Source organism: Pogoniulus pusillus, chromosome 41 (genome assembly GCF_015220805.1).
Source record: "Pogoniulus pusillus isolate bPogPus1 chromosome 41, bPogPus1.pri, whole genome shotgun sequence".
NCBI classification, from domain to species: domain Eukaryota; kingdom Metazoa; phylum Chordata; class Aves; order Piciformes; family Lybiidae; genus Pogoniulus; species Pogoniulus pusillus.
In genome coordinates, this window is record NC_087304.1 from 4,124,504 (window position 1) to 4,152,400 (window position 27,897).

The 27,897-nt window shown below is 60.3% G+C and overlaps 1 protein-coding gene across 3 annotated transcripts; it reads right to left on the reverse strand.

The window, feature by feature from the left end:
* Nucleotides 1-479: 479 nt before the first annotated feature.
* MYO1F (myosin IF) lies at nucleotides 480-27,677 on the reverse strand. Of its 3 annotated transcripts, XM_064174782.1 has the most exons (28): nucleotides 27,616-27,677; nucleotides 22,398-22,535; nucleotides 19,116-19,205; nucleotides 17,490-17,584; nucleotides 15,143-15,230; nucleotides 14,829-14,918; nucleotides 13,792-13,923; nucleotides 13,561-13,695; nucleotides 13,340-13,472; nucleotides 11,302-11,498; nucleotides 11,101-11,181; nucleotides 10,006-10,092; nucleotides 9,737-9,823; nucleotides 9,430-9,597; nucleotides 8,676-8,761; nucleotides 8,311-8,392; nucleotides 7,958-8,064; nucleotides 6,654-6,752; nucleotides 6,422-6,566; nucleotides 5,036-5,150; nucleotides 3,870-4,039; nucleotides 3,605-3,750; nucleotides 2,740-2,886; nucleotides 2,501-2,649; nucleotides 2,189-2,272; nucleotides 1,845-2,046; nucleotides 1,019-1,185; nucleotides 480-924 (listed from the first exon to the last, which is right to left on the reverse strand). In XM_064174782.1, the coding sequence occupies exons 1-28, from the start codon at nucleotides 27,616-27,618 to the stop codon at nucleotides 848-850; spliced, it is 3,300 nt and encodes a 1,099-aa protein (XP_064030852.1). In that variant the 5' UTR covers nucleotides 27,619-27,677; the 3' UTR covers nucleotides 480-847. The 3 variants fall into 3 exon arrangements, 2 of the variants coding, with proteins under 2 accessions (XP_064030852.1, XP_064030854.1); XR_010308890.1 differs by lacking the exons at nucleotides 480-924; nucleotides 1,019-1,185 and having other exon boundaries at nucleotides 1,960-2,046; nucleotides 2,535-2,649; XM_064174784.1 differs by lacking the exons at nucleotides 480-924; nucleotides 1,845-2,046; nucleotides 2,189-2,272 and having other exon boundaries at nucleotides 1,062-1,185.
* Nucleotides 27,678-27,897: the final 220 nt, after the last annotated feature.

Consider the following 27,897-nt stretch of genomic DNA (forward strand, 5'->3'; position numbering starts at 1 on the left):
TCCACCCCACACATCGACCCTGGCCCTCAGCTGTGGCTCAGGGGACTTTGAGCCCTCTCAGCTTTTCCACCAAGGAATCAGGGCATGGTGGTGGCACCTGGGATCCTGCTGCACCTGGGGTCCTGCTGCACCTGGGGTCCTGCTGCACCTGGGATCCTACTGCACCTGGGGTCCTGCTGCACCTGGGGTCCTGCTGCACCTGGGGTCCTGCTGCACCTCGGTCCTCCTGCCCCCCAGGGCCCTGCTTTGCCTCTCCTGGCTGTGTCCTGTGGTTCAGAGCTGTGCTGGGCTGTGGAGCCCCCGGAGCTGGGCTCCTGGAGGAGCTGCTTTCTCTACCCAGCATCTTCTGGAGGGTTCAAGATGGGGTGGGCAGGGCTGCCTCTGATGTGTGTCCTGCCGTGTAGTGGGGGGACACACACACGTGGGTGCAGGGCACTTGTCACCAGCAGCAGGGTGAAAGACAAAGCCTGGACTCGATTTCTGAGTCTGATTATTTCCCCTGATTATTAACAAGAGTTCTTGTTTGTAGCCCAGATCCACCGGAGCAGCTCCACTGCCAGGCTGTGAAGCAGCAGCCAAGTGCCAGTCTTCGCTGCGGGCAAGGTCACTACCTGAAGCAGCTGCTGGAGCCCATCGGTTGGCACTGGTCCAGCCCAGCAGCCAGCCCAGCCCGTGGTTGGGGTGGGGGTGGGGGTGTGTGTGTGGCTCACCAGGAAGCATTTACTCAGTGCCAACCTTGGTGGAGAACCACCACAGAGCCACCACCGGTCCCTGAGCCGTGACCTCAGCCGGTGGGGAGATGGTGACCTCCTCCTTGCCTCTGGCTGTGTGGGCACTGTGCCCGGGCTCAGATCTTCTGCACGTAGTTGCCAGGGAAGAGCCCCTCCTTGCCATGCAGCCTGCCTTTCCACCAGCCCGAGATATCTGGGGAGGGAGGAGAAAGGAGCTGGCACAGGGGCGGCGCAGACCTCCCCAGCGGGCAGGAGCTGGGCAGGGCAGGGCAGGACCCCGCTGGTACCTTCCAGTAGGATGTCGATGACGTCGCCCGCGTTGAAGCTGAGCTCGTCCACGTCCTGCCCGATGTACTGGTAGAGAGCCTGGCAGCGTGGCATGGTGGCCTTGGGCTGCGGCTTGGGACGTCGGGCCGGGGGCGGCCGCTGGCTCAGGCTGCGCCGGCGCTGCATGCTGCAGGGCGGATGGCAGTGATGGGGGAGGAAGGGGAGGTCCTGCACCCTCCCTGCCCATCCTGCTCTGCCCTACCGACAGGATGCTTTGTCACCTCAGCTGGGCACTCAGTGTGCTGGGAATGCCCAAGGGAGTGTGGAGTCACCATCCCTGCCTTGGAGGTGACCAAAAATGAGGTGTGGTGCTGGGGACCACACGGCCAGGTGGGCATGGAAGTGGTGGGTGGAAGGTTGAGCCTGGTCTTAGAGGTCTTTTCCAACCTTCCTGATTCCATGTCTGGGAGAATTGGGGTGTGCAGGAGATTTGGGGATGCCAGTGAGGCATTGGAGGTGCCAGTAAGGAGTTGGAGATGGCAGTATGGCCTTGGAGATGCCAGTGAGGCATTGGAGGTGCCAGTAAGGAGTTGGAGATGGCAGTAAAGCCTTGGAGATGCCAGTGAGGCATTGGAGGTGCCAGTAAGGAGTTGGAGATGGCAGTATGGCCTTGGAGATGCCAGTGAGGAGTTGGAGGTGCCAGTGAGCAGTTGGAGGTGCCAGTAGGTCCGGATAGTCCAGACCAGGTTGGATTTCTGGGCCCCACCAAACTGCCCTGGGCACTGGGACCAACAGGAGGGGAAGATGAGGCAGGGAGGGGGCTGCTGGTGCCAGCAGAGGACCTACCCAGCCACGCCCTGGTCGGGCACGTTGAGGAAGTCCATGTTGTGCCCGGAGGGAGGCCGTGCCCTGGGCTGGCGGGTGGCATTGCGGGGGGGAAGCGCTGCAGCCGGTGGCCCCCGCGCCTGCTTCTGGGGTGCTGTGTAGGTGTCCCTCTGAGCCCTGCTGTCAGCGTGGGGGAACTGGGGTGCCCCATTCCTGCATGCCCCTGGAAGACCCCACCCCAGCATGGTGTATTTTGAGGGAGGTGGTGTCCATGCTCAGCCTGCACCCCTGCTCTGGGAGCGCAGAGTGGGCTGCATCCAGGCTGGGGGTCCCCCCACGCCCCACCTTGGCACTGCCCTCCTCACCTCTGGGTGCTGCTGGGGCGCTTCGGGATGGTGCTGGATACCTGCTGCCACCCCTGCTCTGTGTCACTGCTTTCCTCGTGGGCTCTGGGGGGACATGAGCCCCCCTGTTAGGTGATGGTCCTCGGAGCCAGCTGGCGGGGGGTGTCCCCACAGTCTGCACCCAGCTGTGCCACCACCCGAGCAGGAGCAGGTATCTCCAGGGTGAAACATGGGGCCAGGCCACACGCTGCCTCACCCAGCTGTGACCTGTGGCTCCAGCATCCCTATCTCCCCCTCCTTTGATAGCCCCTCAGGTTCCCCCCTGGCACTCACTGGCATTCCTGGGGAGCCCATCCCCGATGCTGACCGTGAGGGTTTTGCCTCCAGCTTTGAGGGTGGCCACATCGCCCTGGCCCCTGAGGAAGGTGACGTTGCGGGTGCCACCGCCGCCCCAGCCCTCCTTCTTCACCCGAAACTGTAGTCTAGGGGAGAGAGAGAGGCTGTGAGGCCACGCTGGCAGCACCCAGCTGGCAGCACCCAGCTCTGCCACCTCTCCTGGCACCCGTCCTTACGTGTCCTTGAAGGAGAGGCAGAGCTTGGTGCGGGTGAGCTCCTCGTAGCGCTTGCACAGCAGACTGATCAGCTCCGTCTTGAAGATGGACTCCAAGAAGCTGTCAGTGTCATTCTCGTGGAGGATGAAGAAGTCATCCTGCCTGGTGCTGAGGGAGAAACCCCAGGGCAGGGGTGTCAGTGGGGGGCAAGGCCACCTGGTGTCAACCAGTTCTAGGGTGAGGGGGGGGGGGGAACTGGGAGCCTCGCTGGGTCTGGGTCCACCACGAGCAGATGTGGAGGGGGATTGGTAGAATCACAGAACCAGTTCATAGCATCACAGAATCAGTCAGGTTGGAAAAGTGCTCCAAGCTCATCCAGTCCAACCTAACACCCAGCCCTGTCCAGTCACCAGACCATGGCTGGTGAGAGGCTGGCAGGGGTTGCCCAAGGAGGTGGTGGAAGCCTCATCCCTGGAGGTGTTTGAGGCCAGGCTGGCTGAGGCTGTGGGCAGCCTGCTCTAGGGTAGGGTGTCCCTGGGCATGGCAGGGGGGTTGGAACTGGCTGACCCTTGTGGTGCCTTCCAACCCTGACTGATTCTAGGATTCTATGACTCTAACCAACAGCCCAACACTGCCAGGCCAAATTAATCTCCCTTTAAGGTCACCAAGTCCAACCAATAGCCCAACACTGCCAGGCCAAACGGAGCTCCCAGGCCTCCAAAGCACTCTATGGGGAATCTCCTCCCCATGGCAGTGTCCTGCTGCCTCTGCAGGTGAGTTGCTGGAGCCTGGGCAAGGACACCAAAGCCACAAGAGCTTGCTGGAGCTGCTGGGTGAATCTAGACCCCCTGGACCCCCTGGGCAGAGCCTGTGCTGAGGGACACACCTCAGTGAGACGCCGCTGACCGCCTGGAGCTCCACTTTCTTCTTCAGCACCTCCTTGATCTGCCCCTTCTCAGGACCTTTCTTCACCTTCTCCCTCCCGATCAGGTAGAAGCACTTGGGGGTGAGGATGAAGTCCCGCTTGATGGGCTGGGGAGAGGGGCCAGAAGCAGGGGGTGGGGTGAGGAGGTGTTTGGGGTGCACAGACACAATTCCCATCCAAGGGCAGCCACTGTGGCCTGTCCCAAGCCCAGGGGGGGTCTCCCTACCTTGAACCTGCGGTCGTACTTGGTGATGGAGTCGGCGAAGTCGACCCTCTCGCGCTTGGCCAGGAACCGCCGCAGCTCCGGGCGCTCCTCCATGCCCAGGTAGTCGCCCACGAAGTTCCTGTTGATGCTGTTCCTCCTCCTCTCTTTGAAGTTGTAGAGGATGTTGGATGCTGCCAAGGAGCCCAAAGAGATGCTGCTGGGACAGGTGGCTCAGCCCTCAGCCTTTGCCTGCCTGCCCAGCCGCTGCCTGGCTCTCCCAAAGTGTGTTCAGTTCTGGGCCCCCCAGTTTAGGAGGGACATTGAGATGCTTGAGCGTGTCCAGAGAAGGGCGACGAGGCTGGGGAGAGGCCTTGAGCACAGCCCTACGAGGAGAGGCTGAGGGAGCTGGGATTGGTTAGCCTGGAGAAGAGGAGGCTCAGGGCAGACCTTATTGCTGTCTACAACTACCTGAGGGGAGGTTGTGGCAAGGAGGAGGTTGCTCTCTTCTCTCAGGTGGCCAGCACCAGAACAAGAGGACACAGCCTCAGGCTGCACCAGGGGAGATTTAGGCTGGGGGTGAGGAGAAAGTTCTTCCCTGAGAGAGTCATTGGCCACTGGAATGGGCTGCCCGGGGAGGTGGTGGAGTCGCCGTCCCTGGAGCTGTTCAAGGCAGGACTGGACGTGGCACTTGGTGCCATGGTCTGGCCTTGAGCTCTGTGCTAAAGGGTTGGACTTGATCTGTGAGGTCTCTTCCAACCCTGGTGATACTGTGATACTGTGATACTGTGAAAGTGGCTGGAGGGGGGGATGTGGGAGCTGTCCTGTGGATCCTGGCGGCTTCATCATGTGGGTCAAGGGGCAGTGGGCACAAACTGGCACCCAGGAGGTTCCACCTGAACTGGAGGAGAAACTCCTTTGGTGTGAGGGTGCTGGAGGCCTGCAGCAGGCTCCCCAGAGAGGTTGTGGAGTCTCCTTCTCTGCAGAGCTTCCAACCCTCCTCTGGCCATTGTGCTCCTGGGCAAACTGCTGTGGGTGCTCTGCTTTAGCAAGGGGGTTGGGCTGGATGATCCCCAGAGGTCCCTTCCAACTCCCAGCATGCTGGGAATTCTGTGACCATTCTGCCTGTAGGAGAAAGACCCTGAGAGGGCTGCAGGGACGCTGCTGTCCCCAGCCTTGCCTGTCCTTACCCTCCTCTCGCATCTGCTCGTACTTGCGGACAGCGACGTGCCGGCGCCAGGCCTTCTGGATCACCCGGGCAAAGCCGTCGAATTTCCTCTCCCTCATCTCCTCGAGGAGGAAGAGCTGGGAAGGACAGGGGGTGCTGAGCACCAAGCCCCAGCTGCATCACCTCCCCTGCACCCCAAAGCCTCCCCAGCTTTGCCCAAAGCCCTGCTCAGCTCCTGCGTCTCTTTGTCACCCTCCCAGCTCTTCCTCCTCGGGAATCAGTGCACCCTCAGCAAGCTGGCAGATGGCACCAAGCTGTGTGGCACAGTCGACTTGCTAGAGGGCAGGGATCCAGCCAGAGGGATGTGGACAGGCTGCAGAGGTGTGCCCAGGCCAACCTCATGACATTCAACAAGACCAAGTGTAAGGTCCTGCAGCTGGGTGGGTGCAATCCCAAGCACAGCTCCAGGCTGGGTGGGGAATGGCTGAGAGCAGCCCTGAGGAGCAGATCCTGGGGGTGTGGGGTGAGGAAAAGCTCAACAGGAGCCTGCAGTGTGAGTGCAGCCCAGACACAACCCTGTGCTGGGCTGCAGCAAGAGCAGTGTGGGCAGCAGGGCCAGGGAGGGGATTGTGCCCCTTGGCTCTGCTCTCCTCACACCCCAACTGGGGTCCTGGGTGCAGTTCTGGAGCCCCCAGCACAAGCAGGACATGGAAGTGTTGGAGCCAGTCCAGAGGAGGCCACCAAGATGCTGAGAGTGCTGCAGCAGCTCTGCTCTGAGAACAGGCTGAGAGAGTTGGGGCTCTGCAGCCTGGAGAGGAGAAGGCTTGGAGGAGACCTTGGAGTGGCCTTGCAGGATCTAAAAGGGGCTCCAAGAGGGCTGGGGAGGGACTATTGACAAGGGCTTGGAATGAGAGGAGGAAGAGGAAGAATGGGTTTGAAGAGGCAGAGGGGAGATTGAAAGTGGATGTTAGGAAGAAGTTGTTTGCAGTGAGGGTGGTGAGACACTGGCACAGGCTGAGGGTGGTGAGACGCTGGCACAGGTTGAGGGTGGTGAGACACTGGCACAGGTTTCCCAGGGAGGTTGTGGAGCACAGAAGCACCCAATGTGATCTTTGATCACATTGGGTGCTTCTGTGCTCCACAACCTCCCTGGGGATGTTCAGGACCAGGTTGGATGAGGCCTTGAGCAACCTGTTCTAGTGGGATCTGTCCCTGCCTATGGCACAGGAGGGTTGGCACTGGCTGAGCTTTGAGCTCCCTTCCAACCTAACCCATTCTACGACACTATGCCAAACACCAAGCCTCAGCTGCATCGTTTCTCCTGCACCCCAAAACCACCTCAGCTGTGCCCAAAGTCCTACTCAGCTCCTTGCAGCATCTCCTGGGGGTGCAGGGCTTGGTTACTCACCGACTCAGGGTTCTTCACAAAGACTTTGCTCCGACCCATCTGGTACTGGTCAGGGTCCATGTTGACGGAGCACAGCAGGTGCTGCACCCCTTGCCGCTCATCCCCGCGCCAGGATGGCCACGTCTCGGGGGTGAGGATGGCATAGCTGTGGGGAGAGGGGCTGGGAGTCACTGCTGGGGAGCAGGACCCTCTCCCCAACCCCCCCCTCCACCCCCACCTGGCGCTCACTCACCGTTGCAGGAACTTGTGGAAGAGGCGGCGGTAGGCGAAGCCTGCCCTGCGCACGCGGATGTTCTCCTTCAGGCCCAGGTACTCCACTTGGTGCTTCACCCTGGGGAGCCAGGAAGTTGGCAGGTTGTGGGGAGGACCTGTTTGGGCCCTTCCACCACTGCTTTGCACGGGGATGCCCATGGCTGTGCAGGAGTGAGAGCTTCTGGGGCTCAGGTGGAGCCCTTCTGTGATGCACGTAGAGGGATGCCTGGTCCCAAGTCCTCCTTGCCAGTTCCTGGCCATATCTCTGTGGCTGGATCCCATTCCCCAGGCTCTGTGGGTTCCTTCCTGGCTATATCTGTGGCTGGATCCCATTCCCCAGGCTCTGTGGGTTCCTTCCTGGCCATATCTGTGCCTGGATCCCATTCCCTAGACTCTGTGGGTTCCTTCCTGGCCATATCTCTGTGGCTGGATCCCATTCCCCAGGCTCTGTGGGTTCCTTCTTGGCTATATCTGTGGCTGGATCTCATTCCCCAGGCTCTGTGGGTTCCTTCCTGGCCATATCTGTGCCTGGATCCCATTCCCTAGACTCTGTGGCTTCCTTCCTGGCCATGCCTGTGCCTGGATCCCATTCCCCAGGCTCTGTGGGTTCCTTCCTGGCCATGCCTGTGCCTGGATCCCATTCCCCAGGCTCTGTGGGTTCCTTCCTGGCCATATCTGTGCCTGGATCCCATTCCCCAGGCTCTGTGGCTTCCTTCCTGGCCATATCTGTGCCTGGATCCCATTCCCCAGACTCTGTGGCTTCCTTCCTGGCCATGCCTGTGCCTGGATCCCATTCACCAGGCTCTGTGGGTTCCTTCCTGGCCATATCTGTGCCTGGATCCCATTCCCTAGACTCTGTGGCTTCCTTCCTGGCCATATCTGTGCCTGGATCCCATTCCCCAGGCTCTGTGGGTTCCTTCCTGGCCATATCTGTGCCTGGATCCCATTCCCTAGACTCTGCAACTTCCTTCCTGGCCATATCTGTGCCTGGATCCCATTCCCCAGGCTCTGTGGGTTCCCTGATATCTCTGTGGGTTCCCTGGCATCACTGTGGGTTCCCTGGTGCCACTGTGGGTTCTCTGGTACCTCTGTGAGTTCCCTGGTACCTCTGTGCATTCTCTGGTGCCACTGTGCATTCCCTGGTACCTCTGTGGGTTCCCTGGTACCTCTGTGCATTCCCTGGTGCCACTGTGGGTTCCCTGGTACCTCTGGGTTCCCTGGTACCTCTGTGCATTCTCTGGTGCCACTGTGCATTCCCTGGTACCTCTGTGGGTTCCCTGGTACCTGCTCTCCTCCCAGTCCCGCGGTTTCTTGGTCTCGTTGGGTTTGATGCAGCGGATGTAGTGTGGGGTGCACTTCATGAGCCTGCTCACCAGGTCGTTGGCCTGTTTCTGTGGCAAGGATCAACCTCTGTAGCATCAAAGGTGCCGCTGGGAGCCTCTCGCCCTGCCCCGAGGGCAACGACTCCAAGCCCAACCTTCTACCCCACACCTCCGCGACCATGAGACGTGGGCTGGCGATCGTGGAGGTGCTGGGTGGAAGGTTGGACTTGGTGCTCCCCCCCCCCCCCCCCCGAGGTCTTTTCCAACCTCAGTCCTTCCATGGCTCTCTGGCTCTGCCGCCCTGCAGCCTCGTACCTTGATTTTGGAGCCGGCGGTGCTCGGCCGTCCCTTCTTGTCAGCATCAAGCTTTTCTGGGAAGAGCATCTGGATGAAGCCACTGAAAGGCAGGTGACAGTCCCCAGGTGAGAGCCTGCTGAGCTGGAGCCACCCAGGCCAAGCAGGATTGGTGCTGGTGGGTGAGGACCTCAAGCCTGCAGCCCTTGGCTGCTGTGCGCTCAACAAGGCGATGCCAGCGGTGCCCATGGGGAGGTGCAGGGCATGGAGTGCCCTTAAGCTGTGGCTCCGGCAGAAGCTTTTATGGTCTGGTGGGTGAGGATGCCACCTCCTGTCCCAGCCCTTTTGGGGTGGTCCCTGGGGCCCCCAGCAGTGGCAGGACTCACTATTCACTGCTCTGCATGAGCTCGATCAGGTCGGTGAAGAGCACATCCCGGTTGCGCTCGCAGAAGCCACTCACGTCGTAGGAGACCTGGAGGACAGGAGAGGGACCTCAGCCTTGTGCTGCTGTGGCCAGGGCCGTGGGGTGCAGGGTGTGGGGTGCAGGATACAGAGTGTGTGAGTGCAGGGTGCAGGATGAGTGGTGCAGGATGCAGGGTGGGGGGGTGCAGGATGAGGGGATTCAGGATGAGAGGGTGCAGGGTGTAGGATGAAGAGGTGCAGGGTGCAGGATGAGAGCTGTGGGGTGCAGGCTGAGTGATGCAGGGTGCAGGATGAGGGGATGCAGGGTGAGGGGTGCAGGCTGTAGGATGAGGAGGTGCAGCAGGAGGGGTGCAGGATGGGAGGGTGCAGGATGAGGAGTGTGGGGTGCAGGATGAGGGGTGCAGGATGAGGGATGTGGAGTGCAGGATACAGAGTGTGTGAGTGCAGGGTACAGGATGAGGGGCTGCAGGGTGAGGGGTGCAGGCTGTAGGATGAGGAGGTGCAGCATGAGTGGTGCAGGATGAGAGGGTGCAGGATGAGGGGTGTGGGGGTGCAGGATGAGAGGGTGCAGGGTGCAGGATGAGGAGTGCAGGATGAGGGGGTGCAGGATGAGGGGGTGCAAGGTGCAGGGTGAGGGATGAGGGGTGCAGGATGAGGGGTGCAGGATGAGGGGTGCAGGATGAGGGGGTGCAGGGTGTGGGGTGCAGGGTGCTGTACCTTGCCTGCATAGTGGTGGATGACGAAGCCTGAGCTCCAGCTGTTGAAGTGCTCGTGGGTGCCCACAGCTGCCTGCAGCTTCTGCAGCAGGGTCTGGTCTGCCCCCTCGCCGGTGGCATGCATGGTGGCACAGACATCATCCAGGACGCTCATGATCCCGGGGGGGTTCTGGGAGGGGGAGAACGAAGCCATGGGTGGCCAAAGGCTGCCACTCATCCTTGGCAGCACCCAGCCCATCCTGTGTTCTTCTCCCCGTGTGCCTCAGCTCCCCAGGAGAGCCTCCCAGGCTGGACAGGATCTCACTCACCAGCTTGTTCTCGATCAGGTCACAAACCACCTTGTTGTTGAAGTACTGGATCGGGGTCCACTTGATCCCCTCCTGCACATATTCCTCCTGGGGAAGGGCAGGGAGAGCTGTGGGTCCCCAGCCCCGTGATGTGCTGCAGCTCCCCCTGCTCCTGCCACGGGGCTGGGACTGACTGGCAGCAGGGACGCAGGGTGCAGGACTCGGGGTGCTGGTGCAGGACTCGGGGTGCTGGTGCAGCCCTGCAGCACCCTCTCAGCCCCACCCTGTACCTGCTCTGCCTTCAGGGTCAGCTCTATGAAGATCTGCTGCAGCTTCTCGTTCACAAAGTTGATGCAGAACTGCTCAAAGCCATTTTTCTGCCGAAGGACAGAAGATAAAAGAGAAGAAGGGGCTGAGGTGGCTGCCGGTGAGGACAGGCTGAGAGCCCTGGGGCTGTGGAGCCTGGAGATGAGCAGCCCCGGGAGGGGATCTGAGCAGTGCTCAGCAATATCAAAACGCTAAAGGTCAAATAGATGGAGCCAGACTCTTCTCAGTGGTGCCCAGTGCCAGGCCAAGGGGCAATGGGCACAAAGTGGAAGCCAGGAGGTTCCCTGTGACCAGGAGGAGAAACTTGTTTGGAGTGAGAGTGCTGAAAACCTGGAGCAGGCTGCCCAGAGGAGTTGTGGAGTCTCCTTCTCTGCAGAGCTTCCAACCCCCCCTGGCCATTGTGCTCCTGAGCAAGCTGCTGTGGGTGCCCTGCTGGAGCAGGGGGGTGGGCTGCAGTTGTTTGCAGATGGCACCAAGCTAGGAGCAGCTGTGGAGCTGTTGGAGGGTAGGAGAGCCCTGCAGAGAGACCTGGCCAGGCTGCATGGGTGGGCAGAGGCCAAGGGGATGAGATTGAACAATGCCAAGGGCAGGTTCTACACTTTGGCCACAACAACCCCAAGCAGCACTACAGGCTGGGGCCAGAGTGGCTGAGAGCAGGCAGGCAGAGAGGGAGCTGGGGGTGGTGGGAGAGAGGAGCTGCAGAGGAGGCAGCAGAAGTTGTTGGCAGAGAGAGTGATTGGCACTGGAATGGGCTGCCCAGGGAGGTGGTGGAGTGGCTGTGCCTGGAGGTGTTGAAGCCAAGCCTGGCTGGGGCACTGAGTGCCATGGTCTGGTGCCTGGGCAGGGCTGGGGGCTGCGTTGTGCTGTTTGAGCTTGGAGCTCTCTTCCAACCTGCCTGATTCTATGACCTCCAGAGGTCCCTTCCAACCCTCTCATGCTGGGCCACTGGGATTCTATTCCTCAACCCTGAGCCGCAGAGCTTTTGGCTGCTGCTCCAGAGAGCCTTCCTGGGGCACTCCAGGCAGGAGCAGGGAATTCCCTTCCCCAGCAGCACCCACCTGGAAGATTTCAAAGCCATAGATGTCCAGCACCCCGATGCTGTACTCCTCGTAGGGCTTCTGCATAGCCCTGTTGATAGACTACAAAGAGAGCTGGGCTGAGCCAACTGCAGCAGAGGCTGGCTGCACACAGGGCTGGGGTGGTGACCACCTCACTCTGTGCCATGGCCAGGCTTGGCTGAGCCCCCCAGGACCACCAACCTCCACCAGGAAGTCGAAGACTCGTGTGTAGAGCCCCTTGGCCAGGGCATCCCTGGTGTAAGCTGCCTGCTCCACGTTGAGGGTGACAGTGATGGACTCAGAGCGACCTCCCCACCTGCTGTCCATCTTCCTGCTGGTCACCTTCTGGTTGAGGCGGTCCTGGTCGATCCCCAGCAGGTAGGCAGGGAAGGCCAGGGCTGGGCAGAGTGAGGAGGGGTGCTCAGAGCTGCCAGCTCCCTGCCTTACCTCTTGCAGCCACTGCTGGACCCTCCAAGCCCTGTCCCAGTGCAGGAATTGGAGCTATGGGATGTGGTCCTCCCTCTGCTGAACCCAGCAAGTGGCTGCTGGCATGCATCCTCTTGCTAATTAAGCTCAGGCTAATTAACTGTGCTGTTTGCTCACTGCTTCAGTCTGAAATAATTAGAACCAGTGTGGCCAGCAGGACCAGGGCACTCTGTACTGGGCACTGGTGAGGCCACACCATGAGTACTGGGTTCAGCTGTGGGCTCCTCGCTCCAAAAAGGGCATTGAGGGGGTGGAGTAGGTCCAAAGAAGGGCAACAAAACTGGGGAAGGGTCTGGGGAGGAGCAGCTGAGGGAGCTGGGGCTGTGCAGCCTGGAGAAGAGGAGGCTGAGGGGAGAGCTTGGAGGTGTTTAAGGCCAGGCTGGCTGAGGCTGTGGGCAGCCTGCTCTAGGGTAGGGTGTCCCTGGGCATGGCAGGGGGGTTGGAACTGGCTGATCCTTGTGGTCCCTCCCAACCCTGACTGATTCTGTGATTCTATGACCTCATTGCTCCCTACAGCACCTGGAGCCAGCTGGGGGTTGGTCTCTCCTCCCAAGGAACAAGCAGCAGGACAAGAGGAAGTGAACTCAGGTTGCCCCAGGGAGGGTTTAGGTTGGCCATGAGGAACAATTCCTGCCCCAAAAGGGTTGTGAAGCCCTGACCCAGGCTGCCCTGGGCAGTGGTGGAGTGCCCATCCCTGGAGGGGTTCAAAGCTGTGGAGATGTGGTGCTGAGGGCCATGGATTGGTGGTGCCCTGGCAGTGCTGGGGCAAGGCTTGGACTCAATGTTCTTAAAGGTCCCTTCTGACCAAACTGATTCTGTGACCCTCCAATCCCATGACTCTAAGGTGCTGGACCCCTCCTCTCCTTTGCCAGGGGCGTTTGCACCATGGACACTTGGCAATTCCTTGCCAAGGGTCTCTGTGAGGCTCCCTCCCTCGCCCCCCTGGGGCAGAGCAAAGCACTGACAGCCAGGGCAGAGCAAGGGCACTGCTCACAGGGCAGAGCAAGGGCACTACTGACAGCCAGGGCAGAGCAAGGACACTGCTCACAGGGCAGAGCAAGGGCACTGCTCACAGGGCAGAGCAAAGCACTGACAGCCAGGGCAGAGCAAGGGCACTGCTCACAGGGCAGAGCAAGGACACTGCTCACAGGGCAGAGCAAGGGCACTACTCACAGCCAGAGCAGAGCAAGGACACTACTGACAGCCAGGGCAGAGCAAGGGCACTGCTGACAGCCAGGGCAGAGCAAGGGCACTGCTGACAGCCAGGGCAGAGCAAGGGCACTACTGATAACCAGGGCAGAGCAAGGACACTACTGATAACCAGGGCAGAGCAAGGGCACTGCTGACAGCCAGGGCAGAGCAAGGGCACTACTCACAGTCAGGGCAGAGCAAGGACACTACTGACAGCCAGGGCAGAGCAAGGGCACTACTGATAACCAGGGCAGAGCAAGGGCACTACTCACAGCCAGAGCAGAGCAAGGGCACTACTGATAACCAGGGCAGAGCAAGGGCACTACTCACAGCCAGAGCAGAGCAAGGACACTACTGATAACCAGGGCAGAGCAAGGGCACTACTCACAGTCAGGGCAGAGCAAGGACACTACTGACAGCCAGGGCAGAGCAAGGGCACTACTCACAGTCAGGGCAGAGCAAGGGCACTGCTGACAGCCAGGGCAGAGCAGGGGCACTACTGATAACCAGGGCAGAGCAAGGGCACTACTCACAGTCAGGGCAGAGCAAGGGCACTACTCACAGTCAGGGTTCTCCACCCGAGCGTAGTTGCCCTCCTCCCGAAAGCTGATGTTGCCCAGGTGGAGGATCCCTGCCACGATCTGCAGCACCAGCTGCTGGTCCTCTCCTCGGATGCCGATGACCTGCATGGCATTCTTGGGGGGGTGGGGTGGGGAGCGGGGACCTCATCAGCGCCTGCCCAGCCGCAGCTGGCCGCGGGGGTTGCCCCTGCCAGGCACTCACCATGGTCTCGTGGAAGTCGCTGCGGTCGTCGGTGCCCTCCACCTGGTAGGTGTCTGACTGGTTCAGGTAGTAATAGTAGTCTGGGTTCATGATGCCCAGGTTCTGCCTCTGCTCTTGGGATGCTCCTTCGACGAGCTGCTTGGGAAGCAGGAGCTGTGGGCACCTGGCCCCTGCCCCTGCAGTGCCCGGCTGGCTCCGTGCCCCCTGCCCTGCCACCTCCCAGCCCCGTACCTGGTAGTAGATGTGGAAATTCCTCTCGCCCTCGTTCTGGCTCACCACCCGCGACTTCTCCAGCAGGAAGTTGGAGATCTTCCCCCCGTCAGGTTCTCCCCCCCTGCTGAACTGGATCTCGAAGTACTTCCCCTGCAGCAGCACAGCTCCCGCTGAGAGCCATGAGCCCAGCTCCAGGGACCCTTCGCTCCCTCCAGCCCTGGCTCCTCTCCTGGGATCCCAGCGTGGGAAGGGACCTCTGGAGGCAGTTCCAGTCCAATCCCCCTGCCCCAGCAGGGCACCCACAGCAGCTTGCCCAGTCCAATCCTCCTGCCCCAGCAGGGCACCCACAGCAGCTTGCCCAGTCTGATGCCCCTGCTAAAGCAGGGCACCCACAGCAGCTTGCCCAGTCTGATGCCCCTGCTAAAGCAGGGCACCCACAGCAGCTTGCCCAGTCTGATGCCCCTGCTAAAGCAGGGCACCCACAGCAGCTTGCCCAGTCTGATGCCCCTGCTAAAGCAGGGCACCCACAGCAGCTTGCCCAGTCTGATGCCCCTGCTAAAGCAGGGCACCCACAGCAGCTTGCCCAGTCTGATGCCCCTGCTAAAGCAGGGCACCCACAGCAGCTTGCCCAGCAGCACAATGGCCAGGGGGGCTTTGGAAGCTCTGCAGAGAAGGAGACTCCACAACCTCTCTGGGCAGCCTGCTGCAGGCCTCCAGCATCCTTACACCAAACAAGCTTCTCCTCCTGGCTTCCAGTTCGTGCCCATTGCCCCTTAACCTGGCACCACAGAGAAGAGTCTGTCCCCATCCTCTTGCCCCCAAGCCTTTATCTCCTGCCCAGCATTGCTCAGATCCCCTCCTGGGCTGCTCTTCTCCAGGCTCATCAGCCCCAGGACTCAGCTTTCCTCCTCACAGAGACGCCCCAGGCCCCTCCCCACCTCCCCCTTCTCTCCCCTCGCTCTAGGACGATTGCTGGGATGGAACCTGGCCGTGGCACTGCCCCTCTGGCACTGCCCCTCTGGCACTGCCCCTCTGGCCCTGCCCTGGCAACTCACGAAGCGGCTGGAGTTGTTGTTCCGGACGGTTTTGGCATTCCCAAAGGCTTCCAGCAGTGGATTGGACTGCAGGATGATGTCCTTCACGTGCTGTGGGCAGAAGAGGGAGAGGGTCGAGCTGGGGCTGGGGAGTTACCCACCCACACCAGCTCTGGGCAGAGCTAGGGACAGCCCCAGGGCTCTGTGGGGTCTACCTCTGGGGCTGCTCCGTGGGGGTCTGCCTCTGGGGCTGTTCCTGGTGCCACCATCAGACCAAGGGGAGGGGTGGGGAGTGGTTGGGTGTGTGGTGGTGCTGGGGGCACACAGGGACATACCTGCACCTTCTCTCCACCCCCAGACACCTTGGAGATGTAGCCCATGATGTACTTGGCTGCCACTGTCTTGCCTGCTCCGCTCTCTCCGCTGTGCCAGGGTGGAAGCAGAGGAGATGTGAAATGGTCCCAGCAGAGACACCCAACCTGGGCTGCTTTGGGCTGGGATGCTGGGGAAGGGCCAGGGGTTGGCAGCAGGTGGCAGATGTGCCCCTCCCTCCTGCCAGGTCCTTTGAGCACACTGGGGATGGGGATGCCTCTGGGGGGTGATCAGAGCTTTAGAGCCATTGAACCGTAGGACTGGTGAGGTTGGAAGGGTCCTTGGAGGTCATCGAGTCCAAGTGCTCCCCCAGAGCTCACAGTGCCACCTCTGCTGCTAAGCCACTGCCACTGCACCACCTCCCTCAGCACCACATCCAGGTGGCTTTGAACCACCTCTAGGGATGCCCACCTCTGGGCAGCCTGGGCCAGTGCCTGAGAGCCTTTGCTGGGTGGAAATTTTTCCTGACACTCAACCTGAATCTCTCCTGGCACAACTTGAGGCTGTTCCCTCTTGTCCTTTCTCTTGTTGCCTGTGAGAAGATCCCAATCCCCAGCTGGCTCCAGCCTCCTTTCAGGGAACTGCAGGCAGCAATGAGCTCTGCCCTGAGCCTCCTCTGCTGCAGGCTGCACACCCCCAGCTCCCTCAGCTGCTCCTCACCAGCTCTCTTCTGCAGACCTTTCCCCAGCTTTGTTGCCCTTCTCTGGACTTGCTCCATCTCTTCAATGTGCTTCTTGGAGTGAGTGGCCCCAGACTGAACCCAGCACTCAAGGTGTGGCCTCCCCAGTGCTGAGCAGAGGGGCACAGTCACCTCTCTAGACCTCCTTTTTACACCCCCTGACCACACTACTCCTGCTGGAAGAAGGGGCCCAGGGCAAGGCTGGGTGTGGAGCTGCCCCAGGAGAAGATGTTGGGTTTCTCACTGCTGGATTTTGGAGGGGAGGAAGAAGACTTGGAAGCTCCAAGGGGAAGTCTGTGGCCTTGCCCCACATCCCCTTGCAACACTCAGCCGGAACAACTCCTTGCACAAGGCTTGGGCTCAGCCCAGGACCAGCCACTTGCAGCTCCTCTTGGTGCTCATGGCCAAGGCAATGGAGGCCCTCCAGACACCCCCTCAGGGCCCACCACAGATTGTCAGAGACTGGAAGGGACCTCCAAAACTCATCCAGTCCAACCCCCCTGCCAGAGCAGGAGCACCCAGAGAGGATCACACAGGAACACATCCAGGAGGGGGTTGAATATCTCCAAGAGAGGGAGACTCCAGAACCCCCCTGGGCAGCCTCTTCCAGGGCTCTGTCACCCTCACAGTGAGGAAATTCCTCCTCATGGTTCCATGACACTTCCTATGCTTCAACTCCCACCATTGCCCTCGTCCTGGCATCAGAGAATGGCTTAGGTTGGAAGGGAGCTCAATGCTCAGACAGTGCCAACCCCCCTGTGCCATAGGCAGGGACACCTCCCACTAGAACAGGTCACTCAAAGCCTCATCCAACCTGGCCCTGAACACCTCCAGGTTGGAAGAGAGCTCCAAGCTCAAACAGCACAACCCAGCCCCCAGCCCTGCCCAGTCACCAGACCATGGCACTCAGTGCCCCAGCCAGGCTTGGCTGCAACACCTCCAGCCACAGCCACTCCACCACCTCCCTGGGAAGCCCATTCCAGTGCCAATCACTCTCTCTGACAACAACTTCCTCCTCACATCCAGCCTCAACCTGCCCTGCCACAGCTTCAGCCTGGGTCCCCTTCTTCTGGCCCTGGCTGCCTGGCAGCAGAGCCCAACCCCACCTGGCTACAGCCTCCCTGCAGGCAGCTGCAGGCAGCAATCAGCTCTGCCCTCAGCCTCCTCTGCTGCAGGCTGCACCCCCCCAGCTCCCTCAGCCTCTCCTCACAGGGCTGTGCTCCAGGCCCCTCCCCAGCCTTGCTGCCCTTCTCCAAACACCTTCCAGCACCTCAATATCTCTGCAATTCAGGAGCCCAGAACTGGACACAGCACTCCAGGGGTGGCCTGAGCTGTGCTGAGCACAGGGGCAGGAGAACCTCCCTTGTCCTGCTGCCCACACTGCTGCTGAGCCAGCCCAGGCTGCCATTGGCTCTGCTGCCCACCTGGGCACTGCTGCCTCCTCTGCAGCTCCTCTCTGCCAGCACCCCCAGCTCCCTCTCTGCCTGCCTGCTCTCAGCCACTCTGGCCCCAGCCTGTAGTGCTGCTTGGGGTTGTTGTGGTCGAAGTGTAGAGCCCTGCCCTTGGCCTTGTCCAATCTCATCCCCTTGGCCTCTGCAGGAGCCCCCTGGGCATGCCCTGTGTGCCCCTACCTGATGATGACACACTGGTTCTCGCTGTCGATCAGCATGTTGCGGTACATGTTGTCAGTCAGGGCGTAGATGTGGGGGGGATTTTCATACTGAGCCTGAAAATAGGGAGGGGCAAAGACAACTGAGCACAGGTCAGCCAGCAGCTGCCTGCCCTCAGCCCCCTCTCTGAGCCCACTTCATCCTGCCCATGCCCAGCAGGCATGGGGAATTGGACTCTTGCCACAGAGGTGAGGTCAGCAGCAGCATGGCAGATGGGGTCAGAGAATCACAGAGCCAAGCAGGTTGGAAGAGAGCTCCAAGCTCAAACAGCACAACCTAGCACCCAGCCCTGCCCAGGCACCAGACCATGGCATTCAGTGCCCCAGCCAGGCTTGGCTGCAACACCTCCAGCCACAGCCACTCCACCATCTCCCTGGGCAGCCCATTCCAGTGCCAATCACTCTCTCTGACAACAACTTCCTCCTCACATCCAGCCTCAACCTGCCCTGACACAGCTTCAGCCTGGGTCCACTTCTTCTGGCCCTGGCTGCCTGGCAGCAGAGCCCAACCCCACCTGGCTACAGCCTCCCTGCAGGCAGCTGCAGGCAGCAATCAGCTCTGCCCTGAGCCTCCTCTGCTGCAGGCTGCACCCCCCAGCTCCCTCAGCCTCTCCTCACAGGGCTCTGCTCCAGGCCCCTCCCCAGCCTTGCTGCCCTTCTCTGGGCACTTTCCAGCACCTCAACAGCTCTCTTCAACTCAGGAGCCCAGAACTGGACACAGCACTGCAGGGGTGTCCTGAGCAGTGCTGAGCACAGGGGCACAAGAACCTCCCTTGTCCTGCTGCCCACACTGCTCCTGATAACAGGAGCAGGGTAACAGGGGAAGAGAGTATCAGGGTTCTGACTCTTTCCTCCTCCTTGAGGAGCTGGTGGAGGCTGAGCTACTGCCTTGGGCTGGATTTGAGCTATTTTTGGCTTGGAGTGGATTTCTGAGCTGAGTTCCCCAGGAATGTGGATCTGCTCCTGGGGCTCATTTGCTGACTCTTATAGATGAATCTGGTAGCAGTGACCCCTGGGGCACACCAAATGTCTTTTGGGGGGGGTATGGGGACACTCCTGGGACACTCCCCTCAGAATCACAGAATCATTTGAGTTGGAGGAGACCTTTCAGCTCATCCAGCCCAAGCCTCACCCCAGCACTGCCAGGGCACCACCAAACCATGGCCCTCAGCATCACATCTCCACAGCTCTGAAACCCCTCCAAGGCTGGAGACTCTGCCACCTCCCTGGGCAGCCTGAGCCAGGCCTGGACAACCCTTTTAGGGTAGAAAATTGCTCCTCATAACCAATCTAAAACCAGTTTGAGGTCATTTCTTCCTGTCCTATCACTTATCACTGGAGAGAAGAGATCAACCCTGCCTGGCTCCAACCTCTTCTCAGTCCCCCCTGGATCAGCTCCAGGCTGATTCCACCCATGGCATTGACATGACCCAAGTGCAAGACTCAGCACTGGATCTCACTGAACCTCATCCCACACCAGTGGAACTGATCTGCCCTTCCCAGATCATCCCAAAGTGATCCCAGTGAAGCTTTGGCTGTGTACCCCCCCCCACATACCCCCTCCCAGCCCCCCAGCTGGCAGCCTCACCGCGCCCTGGTAGAGCTCAACCTCTCGGTCAGTGAAGTAGGGCATCTGCTTGAAGGGGTTGACAGAGATGAGCACTGGGCCAATGTAGGTCTGAGTGGCAGGTTAAGGTCTGTCTGTCCTTGCTCATGTCCATCTGTCCTTGCTTATGTCTCCCCTCCCTGACTCAAGAGGCAAGAAGTTGGCTTGGGGAGGTCCTTGCCTCCTCCTGGAGGTATTGCAGCGGAGCTGCTGCCAGGACTTGGTGCTGCCAGAAATGGGTTGGGTTGGAAGGGAGCTCAAAGCTCAGCCAGTGCCAACTCCCAGCCATAGGCAGGGACAGATCCCACTAGAACAGGTTGCTCAAAGTCTCATCCAACCTGGTCTTGAACACCTTCAGGGAGGTTGTGGAGCACAGAAGCACAGAATGGGATCTTTAATCCCATTCTGTGCTTCTGTGCTCCACAACCTCCCTGGGCAACCTGTGCCAGTGTCTCAGCACCCTCAACCTGTGCCAGTCTCTCACCACCCCCCCTTCAAACAGCTTCTTCCTAATATCCACTTCCAGTCTCCCCTCTGCCACTTCAAACCCATTCCTCCTCCTCCTCCTCTCATTCCAAGCCTTTGCCAATAGTCCCTCCCCAGCCCTCCCGTTGGTCCCAGTGGGGTGTCCCTCATGGTGTCACCCAAGCAAGGTACAGCAGCAGCATCCCCTCATCTCCCTGGCCTCTGGGAAGTGAACTTCCAGCATCCTGGAATCCATAGACTCACAGAATTGTTGTGGCTGAGGCCAACCAGCAACTCAACCTTCCCACCCCTCCATGGCCACCAAACCATGTCCCCAAGTGCCATGGCCACAGGTTTCTTGAAGACCTCCAGGGATGGGGACTCCATCACCTCCCTGGGCAACCTCTGCTAATCCTTGACCACTCTTCAGCTTGGAGCAGAGGAGCCTGAGGGCTGCCCTCGTTGCTGTTGATAAAGATGTACAGGGCAGTGTTGGGAGGACAGAGCCAAGCTCTGCTCAGGGATGTCCAAGGACAGGCCAAGGGGTGCTGGGTGCCAGCTGCAGCAGAGGAGGTACCAGGGGAACAGAAAGAGAACCTTTGTCACTGTGAGGCTGCTGAAATCCTGGAGCAGGCTGCCCAAAGAGGCTGTGGAGTCTCCTTCTCTGCAGGCATTCAAACCCCACCTGGGTGTGCTCCTGTGTGTGAGCTGCCCTGGGTGTGCTCCTGTGTGTGAGCTGCCCTGGGTGCCTCTGCTCTGGCAGCAGGCTTGGGTTGGATGATCTCCAGAAGTCCCTCCTAACCTTTACCATTCACTACTGAGGTGATGGAAGCTGAGGCCAGAACAGTGCTGCTTGGGTCACTCCTGAGCCCTGGTTTAGTCCTACCTGATGCTGGGCTGGGGGAAGAGCAGCAGCAGAAGGGCTCTGCTGGGAAATGCAGAAGCTTGGGGTGTTGAGTCACAGCTCAGCAGGGTCTGGTGCTCAGCAGCACCAAAAAAAGGAAGAAGGAGGCTGCCTGGGGCAGTCTGGGTTTGTTGTTTGGTTTGTTGGTTTTTGTTTCCTCCAAAAATAAAAGAAGAAGAAGAAGAAGGGGAAAAAAAAAAGTCAACCCCCAGAGCCAAGCCCTGCAGACACTGAAAGAGCTCTGAGAGAGGCAGTGTCACCACCAGCCCAGGACACAGCATGGCCTTGTAAGGACAGAGCTCATCTTCAGGGAAACCACAACCCTGAGTGAGCAGCTCAGTCCCCGTGGCCACCAGAGCCCCACTTGGGCCAGCTCTGCATGCTGAAGAGGTTGTCCTCTTGCAGCAGAGCTGAGCTGCAGGTGAAGTGTGAGGCTGAGCTGGGTGGGATGAGGTTCAACGAGGCCAAGGCACAGGTCCTGTGCTTGGGTCACAGCAACATCTGCTGCAGCTGTGTGCCCATGGCACTTGGGGACATGGTTTAGTGGCCATGCTGGGGTTAGGTTGTTCTTAGAGGGCTTTTCTCCACCTCAAACTGTGGCCCATGAGAACATCACAGCACAGAGCCTGAGAGCCACCAAGCCTCACACATAGTGCTCATCAGGGACCACCTTGTGGTGACAGCCAGCAGCCTCTGGGCTGGGCCAAGTGCCCATGGCACTTGGGGACATGGTCTAGTGGCCATGCTGGGGTTAGGTTGTTCTTTGAGGGCTTTTCCAACCCAAACTGTCCTAGGAGGCTCAAACTGTGGCCATGAGGACATCACAGCACAGAGCCTGAGAGCCACCAAACCTCACACGTGGTGGTGCTCAGCAGGGACCACTCTATGGTGACAGCCTCTGGGCTGGGGCATGGTGCAATGGGGACAGCACTGGGCAAGGTGAAAGCTTTGCCCCCTGCCTTGTCTTGCTGGTGTGCCATGTGTCCTGGCAGGTGAAGTGTGAGGCTGAGCTGGGTGGGATGAGGTTCAACAAGGCCAAGGCACAGGTCCTGTGCTTGGATCACAGCAACATCTGCTGCAGCTGTGTGCCCATGGCACTTGGGGACATGGTTTAGTGGCCATGCTGGGGTTAGGTTGTTCTTTGAGGGCTTTTTTCCACCTCAAACTGTGGCCCATGAGAACATCACAGCACAGAGCCTGAGAGGCACCAAGCCTCACACGTGGTGGTGCTCTGCAGGGACCACCCTATGGTGACAGCCTCTGGGCTGGGCCAAGTGCCCATGGCACTTGGGGACATGGCTTAGTGGCCATGCTGGGGTTAGGTTGTTCTTAGAGGGCTTTTCCAACCCAAACTCTCTGTGGTCTCCGGGCTGGGGCATGGTGCAATGGGGACAGCACTGGGCAAGGTGGCAGCTTTGCCCCCTGCCTTGCCTTGCTGGTGTGCCATGTGTCCTGGCACTGCTGAAGGGTGAGGGGTGGCAGCTCCTCCACATGCCCACAGAGATGCTGCTGCTTCATCCAGAGCCTGCTATGGGTGCAGAGCAGCTGTGGGCATGAGGGCAGGGGGAACAGTTGGGTGACAGCCAGAGGGGATGGTGCTCACTGCTGCCCCTGGGGTCCAGCTCTCTTAGCACAGGCTCTCCAGTGCGGGGGGGACAGAAGATGAGAGACTTCCCTTAGGGCTTTGTGGCCACGAAGGAAGGACCAAAATGGGTCCTACCTCATGGTGGCAGAGCCTCTGCTGGCCTCTAGCAGCATTCCCTTAGCTGATCCCAACCCTGTCCCGCCACAGTGTGGCGATTGGACACTCTGCAAGCGCTGCAGCACCCCAGGCTTGGTCCCCAGCCTGGCAGAGCCCTGAGGCAGTGCCCTGAGTGCTGCTGCGGGAAGGATACGAAGATGTAATCGTCCATGAAACGCTTCCTGAGGTTCTCCACGATGGCCTCCTCGGAGATCTTGGAGAGCAGGACCATATCATCCACTCCACTCTGCTTGACGTTGTGGCTCTGCCAGTGGAAGTGTTCCTTGCTGCCCTGCAGGGACTGCACCAGCACCCTCCAGCCATGGCAGTGAAGCTTCTTCCCTCCACACCCCAAAGCTGCCTCCAGCTCCAACTGCTCCCTGCCCAAGCCCTGGCTCTAAACCAGGCACCTTTGGTGGTGCAAACCAGGATGTGTTTGGAGAGCAGGACCATGTCATCCACTCTGCTCTGCTTGGTGGTGTGGCTCTGCCAGTGGAAGTGTTCCTTGCTGCCCTGCAGGGACTGCACCAGCACCCTCCAGCCATGGCAGTGAAGCTTCTTCCCTCCACACCCCATAGCTGCCTCCAGCTCCAACTGCTCCCTGCCCAAGCCCTGGCTCTAAACCAGGCACCTTTGGTGGTGCAAAGCAGGGTGCATGGCCATGCTGAGAAGCCTGCAGAGCTTAGAATGCCAGAGCTTGGCCTTTCCCCATCCCTCTGGCCAGATCTTGCCTCTCCATGGGGCTGTTACTCTGGAGAGGCAGCACTGGCAGCCTGTGAGACACTGGCACAGGTTGAGGGTGGTGAGACACTGGCACAGGTTGAGGATGCTGAGACCCTGGCACCCCACTGGGACCAACGGGAGGGCTGGGGAGGGACTATTGGCAAAGGCTTGGAATGAGAGGAGGAGGAGGAGGAATGGGTTTAAAGTGGCAGAGGGGAGACTGGAAGTGGATATTAGGAAGAAGCTGTTTGAAGGGGGGGTGGTGAGAGACTGGCACAGGTTGAGGGTGCTGAGACACTGGCACAGGTTGCCCAGGGAGGTGTTCAAGACCAGGTTGGATGAGACCTTGAGCAACCTGTGCTGGTGGCAGGAACTGGCTGAGCTTTGAGCTCCCTTCCAACCTGATCTCTGTAACCTCTCTCCTGCTCCTTATGGAGGTAATTGGATTGGATGTGGCACTTGGTGCTGGGTGTTGAGCCATAAGCTGGACTTGATGATCTCAGAGGTCTTTTCCAGCCTCAAATGATTCTGTGGTTCTATAACCAAGGACTAACAAAGCATCTGCCACTGAGGTTCTGCTCCTGAGGCAAAGGGGCAGCAAAAATAACCCAGGGGAAGGGCAAAACGTGCAGCTGGTGGCACCATGCCTGGCACTGGGCATCCTCTGCACCCCTGTGTCCCATTTACAGCAGGGCTGAGGTGCCTCCATCACCCTTTCCTCCCTGCCTAAGGAGACAAGGGGGCACAGCCATGGAGTTACCTTGGCTGGAAGAGAGCTTTAAGATGATCGAGTCCAGTGCTTGGCTCAAAGGATTCACAGGCTGGAAGGGACCCTCCAAGGGCATCTTGCCCACCCCCCAGCCTGCAGTCACCTCCAACTAGCACAGGCTGCCCAGGGCAAGTCACCACCAAACCACGATGCCAGGACCTGCCTGGCTCCATCCTTGGCAGGGGGGGGGGGGGGGGGGCTGTGATTTAACCCCTTATGGGGCAGGAACAGCGCTGGGCGGTGAGGGAGGGGGGGCGAGGGGTGGGGAATGAGTTTTCACCCTGCAGGAAGAGCTCCCAACTCAAAGGCTTCTTGTCCATGGTGCTGCAGAGGAAGCCTGCTGGATGCAGCTGTGGTGCCCAGGAGGGGACAAGCCCACCTGGAGCTGCCCCTGGCCCCTGTTCCGCTTTCACCCCAGCGCTCCCAGTACTGATTTCACTTCTCCTCCTCCTCCTCCTCCTCCTCCTCCTCCCTCCCCACCCCACCATCACCCCCAGCCTCTTACTCTTTCCATTTCCCTTTTCTTCTCTTCCCCTTTTGCTTCATTTTCCTGCTGGCTCTCAACAATTCAGACCTCCAGCCCCTGCCGTCTGTGAGCCCCGAGGGTGCTTGGCACACCCCAGCACCATCGCCATCGATGGAGGGGGGAGGTGGGGGTGCAGAAAGACCATCCCGGAGAGGATGCTGCTGCCCCTCCCGGCTGCATCACTCCCTGCTGGGCTTAGCAACCTAAAATACCACCCATGCCCCCCCCCCCGACCCCTCACCAAGTGCAGCTCAAGGCCCCCCCCGGAGCTGGGAGGGCTTTGTGGGGCAACCCAAGCCCTGGGGCAGGGACCTTTGGCTTGGTGTGGCATGCATGGGCTTGGGGCAGCTCAGGGGGTCCGGGGTTGGGGGGGGGGCTGCTCAGAGAGCCTGAAGCCATGTGAGGAGTTTTTGCTCACCCTCCTGCTCAGGAGCTTTTTTCCCTTGCCCTCCTCTCCTCTTCCTCCCCTCCACCCTAATAAGCCCCTAGGAAAGCCAGCAGGAAAACCACAGCTGGGCTCGGGTCACCATGCTGCCACCCAGGCAGCTCTTGGGGGGCCCAGGGAGCTGCTGGTGGCCCCAGGGAGCTGCTGGTGGCCCCAGGGAGCTGCTGGTGGCCCCAGGGAGCTGCTGGTGGCCACAGGGAGCTGTTGGTGACCCCAGGGAGCTGTTGGTGGCCCCAGGGAGCTGCTGGTGACCCCAGGGAGCTGTTGGTGGCCACAGGGAGCTGTTGGTGACCCCAGGGTGCTGCTGGTGGCCCCAGGGAGCTGCTGGTGACCCCAGGGAGCTGTTGGTGGCCCCAGGGTGCTGCTGGTGACCCCAGGGAGCTGCTGGTGGCCACAGGGAGCTGTTGGTGACCCCAGGGCACTGCTGGTGGCCACAGGGAGCTGTTGGTGACCCCAGGGCACTGCTGGTGGCCACAGGGAGCTGCTGGTGACTTCCAGGAGCTGCCCAGCTTGAACCCAACCTGGCCAAAGCTTTGTGCTTCGGGTGGAGAGGAGCAGGTGAGGAGGAGCCTGCAGAGAAGCCAAGCCCCTGCCTCCAGCACGCTGAGCCTGTTGGTACAGGCACCTGGGCTGGGCTGGGCACTCAGGGCACCAAATGAAGGCAAAGCAGAGCATCTCCTGGGCTGACCTCCAGGGGTTCTCTTTCAGTCAGAGCTCTCAGCAGTGGCCTTCACCACACCTCCTCCTCTTCTGGGCATAGGTTTGGGGCTTTCCTGCCTGGGCTGGGGCACCTGGTGCCAGCCAGCTGCAGGGCAAACATTGCCTGGCATTAGAGGAAGGCTCTGTCTGGGGCTGTTTCCACCACATTTCTGGGGGGGCAGGAATGTGCCCTGGCCCCCCTCAGCATGTCCTGAGAGGTGGCACAGGATGCTCATGGGGCTGGGGCTCACTGAGACCTGTGAGGAGGGTGAAGAGGAAGGACATCCCCTCAAAACCAGGGCACTGCCCAAGCTCAGTGCCCAGCAAGCCCTGGTGGGATGGGTGGGCAGCATCCCACACACTGCATTTGCTTTGAGAGGTTTGGGGCAGCAGCTCCTCTGTGCCCTCCTCTGCTCCAGGCCAGCCTCAGGGATGAGCCAGAGAGCAGCAGAGCAACAACCACCACCCTGGTGGAGGTCCCCAGGGAAGGTGACCTGGGCCAAGCACCTTCATTTCATCCTCAAGCTGAGCCCAGCAGAGTTCAGCTGCCCTTGGCCTGGGCTTCCAGGAGCAGTTTGCAGCTGCTTTGCACAAAGGACTTTGCTTTGATGTTGGAGAGCCCCCAACAAGACCCTCAGGAGCCATAGAAGGGTTCAGGTTGGAAGGGACCCATAAAGGTCACCCAGTCCAAGCTCCCCCTGCCACGGGCAGGCAGATCTGCTGCTAGGTGCTGCTGTGCCCAGCCCCATCCAACCTGACCTTGAGCATCTTTCACCTCCCTGGGCCAGGCTCTCACCATCCTCAGGGTAAAAAAAGGTCTTCCTTGTGCCCAGCCTAGATCCACCCAGCTGAGGGCTGTGGGCTAGAGACTGTCACCATCACTGTCACCATCACTGCCACCGCCTGTGGCCGCTGGGGCAGGGAGGGGAACAGCCCCGGGGCAGAGATGACAAAACATCATCTGCTGCTCAGATCTGAGCCACCAAGCCCTGAGAGGGAAGCAGAGGGAGCCCAAGGTGGAGATAGACACAGCTCAGATGCAGCCAACACCTTCAAACCACAGGAAGCCTTGAGAAGAGCAAGTGTGGGGGGGGTTGGGTGGATGTGAGGTGTGTGTAGGGGTGAGGATGTTTGTCGTGGTCACTACCCCCCCCCAGGCACAGGCAGGCTTTGGGGCTGGGAAGATTTCTCCTGCATTTTGGGGCTGGGGGCTTGGCCACGGAGCTGAGGTTGAGGTTGTGGCTGTGGAGCCCTTTGCAGTGCCACAGAACACCTGCAGGTCTCGGGTGGCAGTGGGGAGGGGACAGTCTGCATCTTCCTGGGGACAGCATCTGAGCAGCCTCTCTCAGTGGTGGCAACAGAAGGGGTGGGGAAGGCTCCGTTTCAGCCTGGCCACCAACCCCTTCCTGCCCTGGGTGTGTGTGTGTGGGGGGGGGTCTGGGGACAGCATCACCCCCAGCTGGGCAGGGAGCAGAGCTGTGGGTGAGGGGCACAGCTGTGCCCACGCTGGGCAGACCCTTGCCCTGTGCCTGAGCATCTCCTTGCTTTGAGAGCTTTCACCTTCCTCTTCTGCCTCCACATCAGGCTCTGGCTGCTGCCCTCCCAGCAGCTCTGTGTCCTGCACCTGCCAGGGGGCAAGGCCCAGCCCTTGGCAATGATACCCAAAGGGTCCTTCCAGACATGATCTGGCCTGGGAGGGTGAGGATCCATCTGCCCCCAGCACCTCCTGCCACCCCACAGCCCTCTGCCCACATCCTGCCAGCACCATGAGCCCTGAAACCAGAAGCACTGGTGAGAAGCTGGGACAGGAGGAACACAAAGCTTCTCCTGTGGGGGCACCCCCAGCAAAATCCACCCCTCTGTGTGCCAGCCTGGCCTCACCCCCTCCACGTCCTCCATCTGCTGGGGTCAGCTGCCAGCTTCTGGAGGCATCGACCCTGCACCCATCCCCAGCTGCTGCATCCTGCACCAGTGCCTCACCCGGCCCTGCTCCCTGCCCCCTGCCCCCAAGCCTGGGCAGCACTGTGCCCACTCCAGAGGGCACATTGGGTGGACTCCTGGCACCTCCCTGAAAGCAGCAAAGGAGCACGATGGGTGCAGGAGGGGACAGTGCCAGCACTGAGGTGGCAGGAAGAGAGGGTAAGATGCCCAAGGTGCCTGAGGGTGACAGGGTGGGGGGGAGCCCAGCAAGGCCCCCCCCTTGCACTCACCATGGTGTCCCTGTGTGCTGGGGCTCCTGGCTGCTGTCACCGAGGGCTGGAGGCCATCCCCTGGCACTTTGCTTTCCTGCTGCTGCTGCAACTACAAATTGCTGCTTTGCCTTTCTGGTTTTTTCCTCCTCCCACTTCCTCATTTCAAGCTGCTTTGAGGGGGGTGGGGAGGATGAGGGTGGCTCTTGGCTGCTGTGGAGGGGGGGGGAGGGCATTGAGATGGCACCACCCACGGGTGACCCCCATCTGTGCTGCAGACGTGTGCTGGGTGAGCAGGTGAGG